This window comes from Pelodiscus sinensis, chromosome 2 (genome assembly GCF_052426305.1).
Source record: "Pelodiscus sinensis isolate ZL-2025 chromosome 2, ASM5242630v1, whole genome shotgun sequence".
NCBI lineage: Eukaryota > Metazoa > Chordata > Testudines > Trionychidae > Pelodiscus > Pelodiscus sinensis.
This window is the reverse complement of record NC_143053.1, coordinates 175,002,266-175,016,933: the sequence shown is the minus strand read 5'-3', so window position 1 is coordinate 175,016,933 and position 14,668 is coordinate 175,002,266. Positions and strand designations below refer to the sequence as shown.

General features: G+C 40.0%; 1 protein-coding gene across 1 annotated transcript; it reads right to left on the bottom strand.

The window, feature by feature from the left end:
* Positions 1-7,956: 7,956 nt before the first annotated feature.
* Positions 7,957-11,440, bottom strand: NEUROD6 (neuronal differentiation 6). Its single transcript, XM_006124026.5, has 2 exons — positions 11,194-11,440; positions 7,957-9,824 (listed from the first exon to the last, which is right to left on the bottom strand). Exon 2 carries the CDS (start codon positions 9,801-9,803, stop codon positions 8,790-8,792), a length of 1,014 nt encoding a protein of 337 aa, XP_006124088.1. The 5' UTR covers positions 9,804-9,824; positions 11,194-11,440; the 3' UTR covers positions 7,957-8,789.
* Positions 11,441-14,668: the final 3,228 nt, after the last annotated feature.

Genomic DNA, 14,668 nt, shown 5'->3' with positions numbered 1-14,668 from the left:
TATTAGCCAGGGGATAGGAGTGGTGTCCCTGCCCAAGATTTGTGGAAGGCTGGAGAGGGATGACACAAGACAAATGGCTTGGTCACTGTCTTCGGTCCATCCCCTCCAGGGTTCTTAGGGTTGGCCGCTGTCGGAAGAGAGGCTACTGGGCTAGATGGACCTTTGGTCTGACCCAGTATGGCCATTGTAAGCTCAGGGCTCAGGGTCAGGGGTCTCAGTGGACCCCTTTGATTTTCATGCACACCTGCTCCTGGGTGGCCAGGCTGGCAGCTTTCCTGCCCAAGCCGGCCACTTTCCTGTGCCTAGTGCGGAGATCGTGGACGAGGTCCACGATGTCCGCACTAGCCCAGGAAGGTGCCCGCCTCTTGCGGTCCCGGGCAAGCTCCTGGGAGCCGCCAGCCTGGTCCCGGGAAGAGGGGGGGAGGGCTGGGGGGCATCGGGTGGGTGGCTCGATCCATGCCAGGTGCAGGGTCTGCTGGCTGGGTGCTGGCAGGCTTACACCTGGCATGGGCACCGTAGCCAGCCCGTGCCCCTTTAAGGGGTCCGGGGCCGGGAGGGGGGCAGACGAGTTTCCCTGGTGTTGGCCAGAGTGGCCACCAGGGAAACCTGGGGAGGGCTAGTCTCCCACTAGTTCGAATTAAGGTCTACACAGCCCTTAATTCGAACTAGTAAGTTCGAACTAGGCTTAATCCTCGTGGAATGAGGATTACTTAGTTCGAACTAAGTGCTCCGTTAGTTCGAATTAAATTCGAACTAACGGAGCACTAGTGTAGCGCCTATGAAAGTTAGTTCAAACTAACATCCGTTAGTTCGAACTAACTTTGTAGTGTAGACATACCCTTATAGAGTCATTTTTGATGGGTCCCTACTGATGGTTGCAACTCTTTTCATCTCAACCCGTTTTTAATTATGCTGAACAATCATCAGAAATCTCCTGATATTATATTCTTTCCATTCTGTGCTATTTCTAAAACCAAATAATGTTAAGAAGAGACGAAGGCCTAAGAGGCTGCTGTGATCATGATGATTGTGGTTGATTAGAGTTTTCTTGCTGTCAGTCTTTGTAGCTGAAATCTTGTTGGCTAGGCATGCTCAAGGGAAAGATTTTACTTTGTTTAAACTGCTCTAACTCCTCTTCTATCAGGATATGTCTACACATCAAAGTTAATTCGAAATAACAGGCGTTATTTCGAATTAACTTTACTAGCGTCTACACAGCCAAACCACTATTTCTAAATAAATTTGAAATAGTGGAGCACTTATTTCGAATTTGTTAAACCTCATTCTATGAGGAATAATGCCAAATTCAAAATAGCTAATTCTAAATAAGTGCTGTGTAGACACTTATTTCAAAATAGGGGGCCTCCAGCCTTCCCAGGGTGCCCTAGTGGCCACTCTAGCCTCAAACAAGAACACTCCTCTTCCTCTCCTAATTTGAACTACCTACTCTGTGCTGCGTGTAGCCACGGGCACGGAGTTCGGACTAAGGGGGATTTAAAAATCGTGGTGCCTGGGAAGATGCAAATGAAGCCCGGGATATTTAAATACCGGGCTTCATTTGCAACTTTGAATGCCTACATTAGCCACCCTAGTTCGAACTAGGGTGGCAGTGCAGACATACCCTAAGACTGATGCTCTTCAGACATCAAGATTGGTTTAAATCAGGGCTGGCTTTAGGAAGTGCAAGGGTGGGGCCACGCATGCACCGCGCGCCCGGGAGCGAGGGCCTCTTAAGCGCGGGGCCCCCCTCTTAGGCACGGGGCCCAATTCGGGGGAATCAGGGGAATCGGCCTAAAGCCGGCCCTGGTTTAAATGCATTTGCTCAAACTTTTGCCTGACTTTGGGTTGGGCTTTCCTGACTGTGTAGGACAGGGCTACTCAACATGTGGCCGAAGGGCCACATGCGGCCCACTGCCCGTTTGTTTGCAGTCCATGGTGTGGTTTGGGTTTATACAGGGTTCAACATGCAGGTGGGAGCCAAAACAAAAATGTAGTCAATATAATGGTCTTTTGTTGATATGCGTTTTAGTAGTTAAATTCCTGGACTATCATTGCTCATTAAAAGTGCTGTCATAGGGATGGAAATCGTGTAAATATTGCATTTTATTAATATCAGCAGAACTGACTTAAATGGGGCCTGCATGTTATGTAGTCTTGCCTTAATCTTTGTATTCATGCCCATCAGTGTGAAAGAAGCTATCTGCATACATATTTGCATGTATATGCAAGCACACTTAAGTTGCGGCCCTTGGCATATGCTGTGAGTATTATTGTGGCCCCTGGGGCTTCCAAATTTGAGTAGCCCTGGTGAATGATCTGCTAACTGGTGTTGGTAGGGTGGAGACAGTTTATCTTCTCTGTGTATCTGTTGTGGGAAGTATTTCTCTGTGTGTTAATTTTTCTAAAATGTTGCCCAGATCCCATAGCAAAGGTCATCTAATAAATTTTAATTAAGGTTGAAAATTGGGATCTCTGCAAAACCAGAGAGAGGGCTTTGCATGCGTGGTTGACACAGTTCTAAAAATCTGGAGATAAGATGTGGATCACATATTCAATTCTTACTACAATTCTAAGTACAATTCTTAGAAAAGTTGTACCGCCTTTATATCAATCAATAGGCAAGTAGTAGCTTCTCCATCTACTGTATCTCCCTTTTGCATGGGGTTGTAATCCAATGTCTCCTGACATTCCCAAGCGCACTCACAGACACACTTCTCTTCTGATCTTTGAGGGAGACCCCCAGAGTAAGCTTTCTGTTTTCCAGACTTCTGCCCAGCACAAATGTCATTTCAACTGCATTTGAACATTATGTAGCAGTTCATGTGTCTGTGAATAATTGACACCAAAGGTAAGGGAAAGTTTACCTCCCCATCTGCTTCAGGACCTGTCTGAAATCTGGCAAAACTCCTATTGACTTCAGCCCTTAGTTTCTTCCTCTTATATGGCACATTTTATATTATCAACCCTGGTATTCAAGGGCTTATAGATAATTATTTTGGGCTTAGATTCCCTGTTTATTGCCCTTTTGTTTTTTAAAAATACAAAATGTTTAAAAAAAGTTTTGATCTAATAAAGCATCAGAAAGTTAATATTTCAGGCTTTACCTTTAGACCAGTAAACTGCTTCATGTGAAAAATGTAATTTGGCAAGTTAATAAAGTCCAAGTCAGAAAAAACATCTGGGTGGATATCTACTCTGCAAACAATTTTTCAAGGCTTCTGAATACTGGGGAGTGGCGTGGGGGGAAAGGAAGAGACTTTCATATTCCCAAGAAAAAGGTGGATTTTAAAAATAGGTGTTATACCCAATATCAGAGGCTTTTAAAAACTTCCCAAAATACCTCCAAATCTCAACTGATACCGAAACCTGATTATGTTCTAGGTGACAATCCAGCTTGGCTTTGTACAGTGTCTTCAATATTAATAGCATTCCAGAATTAAATAGTGTGTATAATGCAGTTGCAAATATAAATATAAATATTATAATATAGGGCAAGGTTAACTAAGAAGAACAGTTCTGGAGAAAAGCCTTTTTGGAGAAGCTCTATGTGCTGCTATGTAATAACTTTTGTACATGAGGCTGAGACAATAACCCATCTGAGGGCATCATATAGCCATCATTTGGTTGCATGGGGTGCCCCTTTCATTGATCATGCTTGGCATAAAAAAAATATTAATTCCTCTCAAGCTGTTCTGCTCTCAAAGTTGGCTTCCCCACTCCCACCAGGTAAATTCTTCCATGTCTTTGGACAGGGCTTTTGCCAAACTGGCCAGCCTTTTACCAGCGTGATGTGACAGAATTTTGAGAGCAGATATGACATGTCTGTCTTGGAATGTAGAGGGTCAGGAACTGGGAAACTTGAATGCTGGCCCCTAATGATGACATTCATCTTGGAGTAGATGAGTCACGGCAGAGCTGTCCTTGAGGGTCAGTGGTATTGTGCCAACTGCCCTCTGTGCTGACCTATTTCCCTCCAGTGTAAATCTGAGCCTGCCTCTATTGTTTACTTCTGAGTCGGATCCAGACAGTGGGGCAGAGCTCCATGCCCGTGGAAGAGGAGGGGCCATGGGCAGTCAGCCCTTAGTGCCACCCAAGCCCTCAGAGTTACACACACCAGTGCTCTGATAGAAATTCAAAGGGGCCCAGGGCTGTGGCCACTGCCATTGCTGCATTAGTGACAGCAGCAGCTGGGATCTCCAGGCCCCTTTGAATCTCCATACCCTGGGGACTTGTTCCCTTTGCATCCCCTCTCGTCCCCCTGGTCGGTGGGCCTGGATCCAAATTAATATTTTCTGATTCTGAAACTGATGAAATCTCATGCAGAGTGGTGGCCTCACAAATTTCAGGCCCAGATTTTTGTTGTGTTGGCTTAACATTTTGTGAGGCCATCTTGTAAGATTTGATACTGCCAAATCAAGGCTGATTTGACCTTGACTATGGACTATAAAATAAAATCATTGGCTGAATGCAATTCAGATCATAATTCAGAACATAAACTCACACAGCTCGCCTTTAATATAAAGAGAGATTGGACATTTGCTTCTGTGTTGAAGGATTCTGCCATGTGTTTCAGCTGGATTTCCAATCTCATTTAATTTGCTGCCTTCAAGAGCCCTAAGGGCACAGTGGATAAAAGAAGAGTAAGGTAGGTATAGGTGGGAAAGGGTATCACCAGTATAAGGAAACTTTGCCTGTGTGTGTGTATGTGTGTGTGAGTCTTGGGTGTGTGTGTGTACTCTTCATGCCTTTTAAAGGTCTCCTTGTGTATATTTATGGAGAGAAACAGCACAGATGAATCCAGAGAGAGTAAAGCCAGAAGGTTTTCCAAAATGGGTGCATGACCATGGAAGTGTGGAGTGTGTCTACACTGCATTTAGAGCTTGGCAAGCAACAAAATAACCCTTTTTCCCTGAGTAGAAGAGTGCAGGGTAGCCGAGATAGGCCAGCTGTGGGGCACTAATTAAATCTCACCCCAGCACACTAAGGGCTTGTCAACGTATTGGAGTAATGGGCCTTATGGGGGTGTGAGATCTAAAGTGACTAATGTGTTTTGTGTTAATCGTACCATATAGCCCTACTGGTATGCATTAAAAGTTCCCTGGTGTGCTTTCAAGAAGTGATGTTCAAAACAGTACCATGTTAAACTGTTCTAGGGAACCTTTAGTGCACACCAGCAGGGTCTACACAGACCAATAAAAGCATAACACAGTAGTGCGCTTTAGATATCAGATCCCTATAGTGGGCATAACCCCACTGTATAGACAATAGGGATGTCAGAGGTAATAGATTTTAGGAACACAGGAATTTCCATACTGGAACAGACCAGCAGCCCATTTAGGCCAGCATCCAAACTCAGACAGAGGCCAGTATCAATTGCTTCAGAGCAAGGTGTCAGAAGAGCTCTGCAATGGGCAGCTGTGCAGATAATCTGCTCCCTATATTAATGGGTATATGTGTAGGAGAGACATAGTTAAATCAAGGGAATTCCTTCCTCCAGTATCTCTAGTCGTTTCATAATTTACCAGCCAGGGAAAGTAATTTTATGTTCCACTCAGTATTTTTCTGTTATTTGCTTTATCATTTATTGAGCCCTGATTTTACAATTTGCAGTGCCTTGAGGCAGAGCAGTGACCTTACAGAGCTACCAGAGTGAGTAATCTGGCCATGAGATGCCTCTTCTCTGGACCTTCCATGGCGTTGAGTGTGACGATCCTGACTGACATTGATTTTCCTCCCTCCCTCCTGGTTCTGTGGCCAGAAGGATAGATGAATTGTCCCCCGAGTTATTGAGTTAACAATGGCCCACAGAGCTAGAGCCACCAAATTGCAGGGCCTGAAGTGCTTTTTTTTGCTTAGCACACTGCCCCTGCGTTTGTTAAGTATATCATAGCAGGCATTTATTTCCCTCTGTACATAACTTTGGGTCATTTTTGTAACATCTCTCACAACTTACACACACACACACACACACACACACACACACACATTTTCATAAATACACCATTGTGGGAAGTGCACTTTGTCGTGCTCCCCTCTGTCTCCTTGCAGGTGAAGACAAACACTTGAAAATCTAAAAACGTAAGACTGCTGCATGCAACCAGTAGGCGTACACTCCACAAAGGTCATGTGTTTCTGGGTTCTTCTGCCGCGGGCACAGTGTGAATTGTGGGTTTCTTTCCCTAACTCTTACCCTCAGGCCTGGCCCTGGGGCAAGGCGAATAAGGCAAATGCCTTGGGCCTCGCGCTTTTGGAACCCCGTGCTCTACCATCCACCGGCTGGGCCCGGGGCCCCACTCCCAATGTCTTTCCTCAGGCCCCGCAAACCCTTTGGCTGGACCTGCTTACCCTGCTGTCCAGTGACAGGATAATACCCACACTTTGTAGTAACTGCATGTTTCTTCTCCGTGCATTCAGATTTTTCTTCCTCAGACATCCCTCTGTCACCTGCTTGTATTTTATTGTTGTTAAATAGTATTTGGTGTTCTGCATAAATACGGAAACAGTTACCAGGGAAAAGGGTATCTTCTTCATCCCTAATTTCACAAACCCCTATCATGTTCAACAAAAATTAATAAGATGGTGGTAAAAATATTTTTGGCATTTGGTCCCATATAAAAAGCTGCTTTCTGCCAATTTCCCTTTTTCCTGTTTCCGATATAATATTGAAATGGGCCCTTAACCAAAACTGTGGAACCAACAATCCTGAACTATGGGAAGGTTTGGATAGTGATCTCTATCAGCTACTATGTTAGGACACCTATGTCTGTAAAAGACTCTACCAAAGCAGCACCCTGGACCCAAACCATTCTCCCACTTCAGATATTATCGATATGAATCTAGATTTACACTTTGTGGATTGGGCCCATTTCTAACTAAAAAGAAACATTTAGCATTTACTAGACATCAGCCTAGACCAGTAACTGAGCATACTAACAACTAGAGCTAGTTGTGAAATTAGGCATGAGATAAACCATGAAGCTAGAAAGAGAAATCAGTCTGTTCCCTCCTTTTGGGGGAGGCATAATAAAGTGAGGGTCCAAAGTGCATCAGCTATTACCAAACCAATATCTAGGGCTGTGGTTCAGTTTCTGGTTGTTAGGTTTATATAAAATATAGAAAGGATTTTTTTTTTATTTTTTTAAAAAATAACTCCACATGTACCCAAGTGAAGTCATTCTTGTCCCTTAGAAGTGAATGCTTGTCAGTAGCATTTGTATTTACTTCTCCAAAATCAGAGGCCTTGTCTACAGGCAGAAACTAATTTAATTTCTATCAGTTTTTAAACCCAGTGCAAATTGCTGGGCCGATACTTCATTCAGTTTTAAAAGGTCTTATTTCAAGTCATCTTAAACCTGTTTTTAATTGACAGTTAACTGGAATAAACCTAGTTTAAACAGAGCTAAGAGTTTCCACATAGCCTTTTGCACCAGTTGAATTAAATCAATTGCATTTTTAGTTAAATGAGAGCAACTTTCTCATTACACAAACCCTGAACTACAGCAAGCAGTGATCAGGGAATCTGTCAATCGACACACCCTTCCTCGCCTCTTATCCCAAGCACTATTCTAGATGCCAGAGTTGTTTAAAGGCAGTTCAGTGCTATTTGTGAACTTACCAACTTTTGTATGTTTTAAGATCTGTCCTTGCATTTTAGTAGGCTAGAAATACTAACGTCTGAAAATACTATTTTCATTATTATCTTTAATGATGAAGATATAGCTGCTGCTGTTTAAGGCTATCTAGGGTGTGCCTATATGTTGGTAAGATGTGTGTTTGAATGTGGTATGTAGTAAACCCTGATAATTGTCCATGGTTTCAAAATCCAAATGTAATCATTAAGAGTGTGGAAAAAATAATGCTGCACAAGGAGAAAAAAACACCTGTGTACTGTACAATAATAAGTATCAGGCAAAATACTGTACCACAGTTAATAGATGTACTTTATGAGTGGAGACATGTATGTTTAATCGCATTTAAAATATGTAGTGAAAAAACCACAGTAATACATTGTCATAACAAACCCTTACATCTGAAGTCAGGATAATACAAAAAAGTGCTGATACCATTGTATTATTATGTTAAAATAACTAATGCAAAATTTTGACAACATCGTCTAAAATGTTATATAACTCCTATCAGCAAACACCCCAAATTTTATGCGGAATAATTCTCAGAGGTGATCACCGATATTTTTTGTGCCCGAGAATAAAACAATTCCCCTCCAAAATCAAAGAAAATATTTTTTGCATAGCTTTAAATATTGCTGCACTAACTCCTCTGCATCTCGTAAGACCATCTCAATTTAGGGACAGTTCTTTTAAAATTCTGAATAATTTTTAAAATTCCAGTTCTTCTCAAATACATAATATATAATTTCTAATAATTATAAATACATCATTTCACTTATTTGATTTTAATAACATGCATTTGTATAGGTACTGTACAATTAAAACAGACATTGACTTTAGACAGTGTGTATGCGTTTACGTCAATTATATTGTTTAGACACACTGTTCAATGAATCAAGCGAATAGGGTGGACAAAAAGAATAAAATAAACCTCTTGTAAGAAACAATCTCACAGTGTTTACAGACAAAAAACAAAAGGAAAAATACGTATAAGAAAAAGGATTTATTAGTACATAGAAAATTCCCACAATAGTTGAAACACACTTTAGAAACTAGTAAACACGTTAAATAGAGTTGTGCCCATTATGCAGTGCACAAGCATCTGCTTTATCTTAATTAGATGGGGAGGTGAGTGACCACTGTTTATTTTCATTTTCCTCATTAATTATGAAAAACTGCATTTAATTCATCTTGCATGGTGAGAGACTGGCTGCGCAGATGTAAGTCGTAAGGGAAGTGGCTCTCGGTAGGCAACCTGAACATGGAGCTCTGCCCAAGGGGACCCCTGGGTGGCACTGCACAGTAATGCATGCCATAATTGTAATTTTTGCCATAGTCCAAGGCATCTTCTTGCTTCAGGGAAAAAATCCCATTATAGTTAATTGGGGGAGGACTTAAGGGACCTTCAAACTGTGGGCTGGCACACTCAGGGGAAGTGCTTTCATAGAAGGATTCATAAGCACTGCAGTAATTGTAGGGTTTCATAGACTTGGAATTGTCAAGAGTTCCATGTCCCGGGGGAGTGCTGAGCTCAGGGCTGTGATAGGGAGGATAGAAACTGGAATATGGTGACCTTGTGTGATGGGCAGTTTCCCCTGTCTGGCCCATCAAGAAACTTCTGGCATTCAGCTGCAGGCACCCGGCCACCAAATTTGTAGTTGGCTGGGATAGACCTTTGCACAAGTTTTGGACGAACGTGAGCAGGTCGGGTCTCTTGCCAATACGCAGGATTTCAGAAAGAGCCCAAATATAGTTTTTGGCTAGTCTTAAAGTTTCTATTTTAGACAGTTTCTGTGTTTTTGAATAACAAGGGACCACTTTTCTTAAATTGTCCAGAGCATCATTAAGGCCATGCATCCTGTTCCTTTCTCTAGCATTGGCTTCTTGCCGCCTGAATTTGACCCTTTCCACTCTTATCTTGGTTGTCTTTTTCTTCCTAAGGCCCCTCCTTCTAGGCAAACCATTCTCATCCTCCTCCTCTCTGTCTTCTTCCTCCTCTTCTTTTTCTGTGTCTTCACCAGTGGCCCTTTTGATATTCTTTCCTCGGAGCACAATCTGCTTGGAAAAGCTTTCTGGCTTCTTAATTTGCTTTTGGTCCTCACTTTCTCTGGAAAACTTTCTGCACATCTGGGATTCTGGCATTACAACAGACTCATCAAATGGTAGTGTTAGCATGGTTCTATAATCTTAAGTTACCTGAAAGAATGCCAGCACAATGTTTAAATATTTCCATTTGTCAAGCTTGTATACTTACAAAACAGCTACACATACCTTTCACTTGTATGTATATACACACATGTACATGTATATAATATACGATACAATTTTCTAATAAAATATCTTTATCACTTTGAAAGGTTTTTTCTGTTTAGTTTTTTTTTAAATTAGCTGTCAAAATTGTAAAAAATATAAAAAACATGAATTATATGATCACTGATATAAGCATATTTATTACAAGTACATAAAGAGCAGAACAGTATTTAATAATTATAATCAACTCCCTCCACATTTGTATTTTTTTTAAAAGAAGCTTTTAGAATCCCCAACACTGTGGAATTTAAGCAAATGCAAAACATGATAAAGCAACGTGGAGATTTCATTAATACAAATTCCCCTGGGTAAAATATAAAAAAGGAGAGACCAGTCTTAAAAATGAAAGCGCTATATCTCTATTAACTGGTAGACAAATATTTTTTAAATCACCTATTAACTTTTATTTTGAAGTTTGTTCACATGCTTTCGTTCATGTACCAATACTTTTAAGTCCGGTAAATTAAAATTGGTTAGAAAGAATTCAAATGGGAAAAACCCCCTAAGACAAATGAATCATTCAGTGACTTAATTAAAATGAAGTGAGGTTTTCTAATGATCAATGTGAAAATATATGAAACACGGAGTATTTATTTCCGATTAGAAAATAAACCAGGAATTATCTATACTTAAACGTATTTACTTAGAAAGAATTGGAAAAGAAAATTTTTCTCTCATTTGTAAAGGAAAGATTCTAAATTAATAGTACAATTTAGTTGTTGGAATTAACTTGTTTTTCTTTTTCAGTCAATCAGGGTTAGAAAACATAATCACCAAAAACAAAAACCCTCCATGCTTTAGCAGTGTTTATGTTCTGCAAGAATCAGACGTCTCCCTCTAGCTAATATCTGACAGGAATGGGCTGTGGATTCTGACTGCAATTGTGCACGTGTGTTCAGAATCCAGAATGAAATGAGGAAATAATTTTCTTTTTGAATTGTTTTTGTTTTCAGTCTTGAAACAGCAAATACTTAGATCCACTGTCCTCAGAGACAAGCACAAATAAAGGCAGACTTTTTAATAGAACAAAACTAAACAAAACCCCTTAAAAAAGACTAACTCTCTTAGTATTTTCTATACACTTTCAGTATTGCATAATCCCAGTGAAAGTATGCAATTACATCATAAGAATGGAATGTTAGGAGAAGTTATAGGTAGTAAACAGCATACATAAAATACAAGACAATGATACTGTATCTTTAAACACTTGCATGCACACATAGCCCCAACTGAAATATATCTTTATTTATATTACCTTAGCTTTTTTTCATTCAAAACTCAGTTTTCATTTTTTTCCTTCCAAATCTTTTCAGTCTGAATGTCGCATCGTCTCCTGGAGTCTAGATCTGTGTATCTCTGCACTATCTCATTGATCTCTAAAAAGTGACATTGATGCCAACTGCCAGAGCTGGTACCCATGCCATCTGCTAGTGACGTCACAGGGCAGAGAAAACCATGTGATCCTTTCTCCTGGGACCTTCATTCTGCACTGATCATCTGGCATCCCTGTAAGTGGGTACCAGCATTCATGTATCAACACAGAAGGTTAGACTGATAGGGGGAAAAAAAATCTGTACCAGCATTTTACATACAGTAGGTGCATTTCTACTAAATCTGTTTCTACTTAATGGGCAATCTATATAGATAGACATGCCAATATTCATTTTTATCCGTTCCTACAGGTACAGCTACTCCATAGTTGGTAATATTGTATTATTTATAAAAAAGGGCTATGTCATATTGATCAAAATCTCCTTTGTGCCCCTAGGTAGCCATAAAAAACAATTAAGGAGCAGCTGAAATCAGAAAGAAATGCAGGTATTATGACACACCTGAGGGGGTTTAGCTCAGGTGTAAGTCACAACAGTAGTTTTTGTTAGTGCTATCATGAGCAATCTATGTGTGGGGTTCAAAATGCTGTGTGCTACTCGAGAACACAAAAATCATGTTAGAGTGTATCCATCTGGGGTCTTTGTAAGAAATCCTTCCTTTTTTTTTTCTTCAGGGATTTTTGGTAATAATCCTGGGGGAAAAAAAGAAAATTGATGCAAACTAGAAGTACATTCTGAATGTTTCAAAAATATGTGCCAATGCAATGGGTGCCCACCGCAACATCAGAAATTAGCGTGTTGCCAAACACACACACACACATACACACAATTGCTTTTCCCACCTCTGATATATTTAAAATGCACTAGCTGCTTTCATTGTGATCCATTTATAATCATACCTGTTTCAGGGTAATCAGAAGATTTTTCCCCTAGCTTGCTTTCTGTTAATATCTTGCCTTCTATTAAATGTTTCCTTTATGTTTAAGAAGTCTTTTTGTCTTAAAATGTTATTTGCAATTTTGTTCTTCCTTCCTGATTCTCTTACCTGTTTTTCCAACTGCATCTGTTTCTACTTTTATTCATTCTCCTTTCCTATTCTCATGTTCTCTCTCTCTCTTTCTCTCCTCCTGTCAGCTGTCTCTCCCTGCTATCTGCTCTTTCTTCCTTAACCCTTTTGTCTCTCTCATCAACAACAGACAAGAAACTATTAAATAAAGCTGACAAAGCCTCTCGGCTAAGCCCTGCTATGGTGCTGTGCTTGTGACAAACTCCACCTTGTTTTTACGAGAGAGATGCCTCACACAAGCAAAATGTTATCAAGACTTAAAATAAGAATGGACTGTCTTATGTAAAAAATATTAAGCCTTTACTATTATCGTACTTTGTTGCTTTTTAGTGACTAAGTAAGCTAAAATTTAAAAAGTGGGAGACTGAGTATGCTTTTAGTATTAAAGTAATCCCTGGCAAGGCTCCTGTTATTATAGGTCTGTATCAGCATTTAATTATAAATCCTGTTTTTGAATGGTTTATATCTCATCTGCTTTAATTCACACTGGGCCCAAGCTTGGCATTATTGTTCTTTTTTTGTTTCCATAAAGTTTTAGTTAAATTGGTTTGGACTTTTTTTATAAGAAGGCAGAAAATGTGTGTGTGTCTCTCTGCCTGCACGTGTGCCAACCAGTCAATTTCAGGAACCCTTTTATTTTACCTCTAATTCGAAAAAACCCTCCAAAACAAACAAAAAACAATCTCACAAGCAAACTTTTCTTTTTTATTGCAGAGAAATTGCAGGATATAAGTTCTTTATCTTGATTGGGCCTATTTTTTTTTTAAATATATATATATATTTGAAGGGGCCAAAGTCTTAAAACTTAAGTGGATATTGCAGAATACTAGACTATTCACATACTCATTTCATTCTAAATTGCTATTACAATTACTATAATAGAACAGAATGTAGCATCCCTTTATTCTCAATTGGAATTTATGTATTAAGATTTATATTGTGAAAGAACCTATGTATTGTCAACATTTTCACAAATTTTGCATACAGAGATTATTATACAATGCACAATATTCTAAATATGCAAAGTCCCAAAGCAACGTTTCAGTGCATACTAAAAATACTACGCAAAATCTAAGGAAATGTTGACATTGTAACGGCTCTGTGTTAGTGGAAGAAATGTAAAATTTCCAGTCAAATCATCTAGTCTCCAACACACACATTGTATTTTGCACTTCTTTTCTCTGTTACGATATTTAATAACAACAACAATAAAACCATTTTATATTTGGATGTATTTTATGTTACCATTAAAATTAAAATAAATTAGTTAGGATCTGGGGAAGGATTCAATTTTGCAGACTCTTTATCCATTATTTGACCTATTTAATATTTTCAAATAAATTGTTAAGAAAGAAAGCAGCTGAGATATAAAGGTTTAAAAAGCATCTACCATGTGTGCGTAATTACTTTTCCTATGGATTTTTACTGTGAATTTTATATAATGCTTCCATCATATGTGTACTGATGTTAATATGTATTCACAGCATACACCATAACTGCTGTGTTGCTGTCTACTGTGAATTCCTGTTAAGAATAATAGGCTGGTACATAGTGCTCAGGCTAGCATACTTCTGAGCAATAGACTTTTTTTTGTCATTTTGCTGGTTTAACCTACCCATTTCCCCTTGGGATTTCAGAGAACCAAGCAGTGTCTCCATAAGAAACAGTCACATGGCTATGCCATTTTTAGAAACTGTAGGGGATTTTAGAACTGTTGGGGATGTACAATCCAACACTGAGACTAGACGGATTAAAGGACAATACAGGACTGATTAGCCCTGTCTCTCCAGGTCTGCAGAGCATGCTCCATCTGGAGAGGATGCTTAAAAGAGAGCCACTCATCTCAAAGGGTAAAGACTGGAGAAGATGATAGACTTACCCTCAGGGCTCCTGGATGGCTCTTTTCTTTTCTTTTCTTTTCTTTTCTTTTCTTTTCTTTTCTTTTCTTTTCTTTTCTTTTCTTTTCTTTTCTTTTCTTTTCTTTTCTTTTCCTTGGACACTTTGGAGGAGAAGGATGGCAGGAAGTGACCAAAGGAGGCAGCTCCTTAGAGAGCTCCAGAGTGCATAATGTTGCTGTCTCTCATAAGTCCCTGGATTGAGGCCCAGTGGAGTAGGTGGGTCTGGCTTCCCCTACAAACAACTCTTGGACAAAAAACATTTCCAACTCTTCCCTCTAGCAGGGCAATGGCAAGGCTGTTGTAAACCCTCTAATGAGGGATAAGCCACAAACACAAGATAGGAGCTGAACTGAAGGCCCTTTCTATGGGCAGGCAAGAGATTGGAAATTGAGTGCACTCACCACTAGGCCATCTAGCTCTCTGGGGCTAGGTCCA

What these genes read in the sequence shown, in the direction of transcription:
- NEUROD6 (XM_006124026.5), bottom strand. Translation starts at nt 9,803, where the DNA reads ATGCTAACACTACCATTTGATGAGTCTGTTGTAATGCCAGAATCCCAG.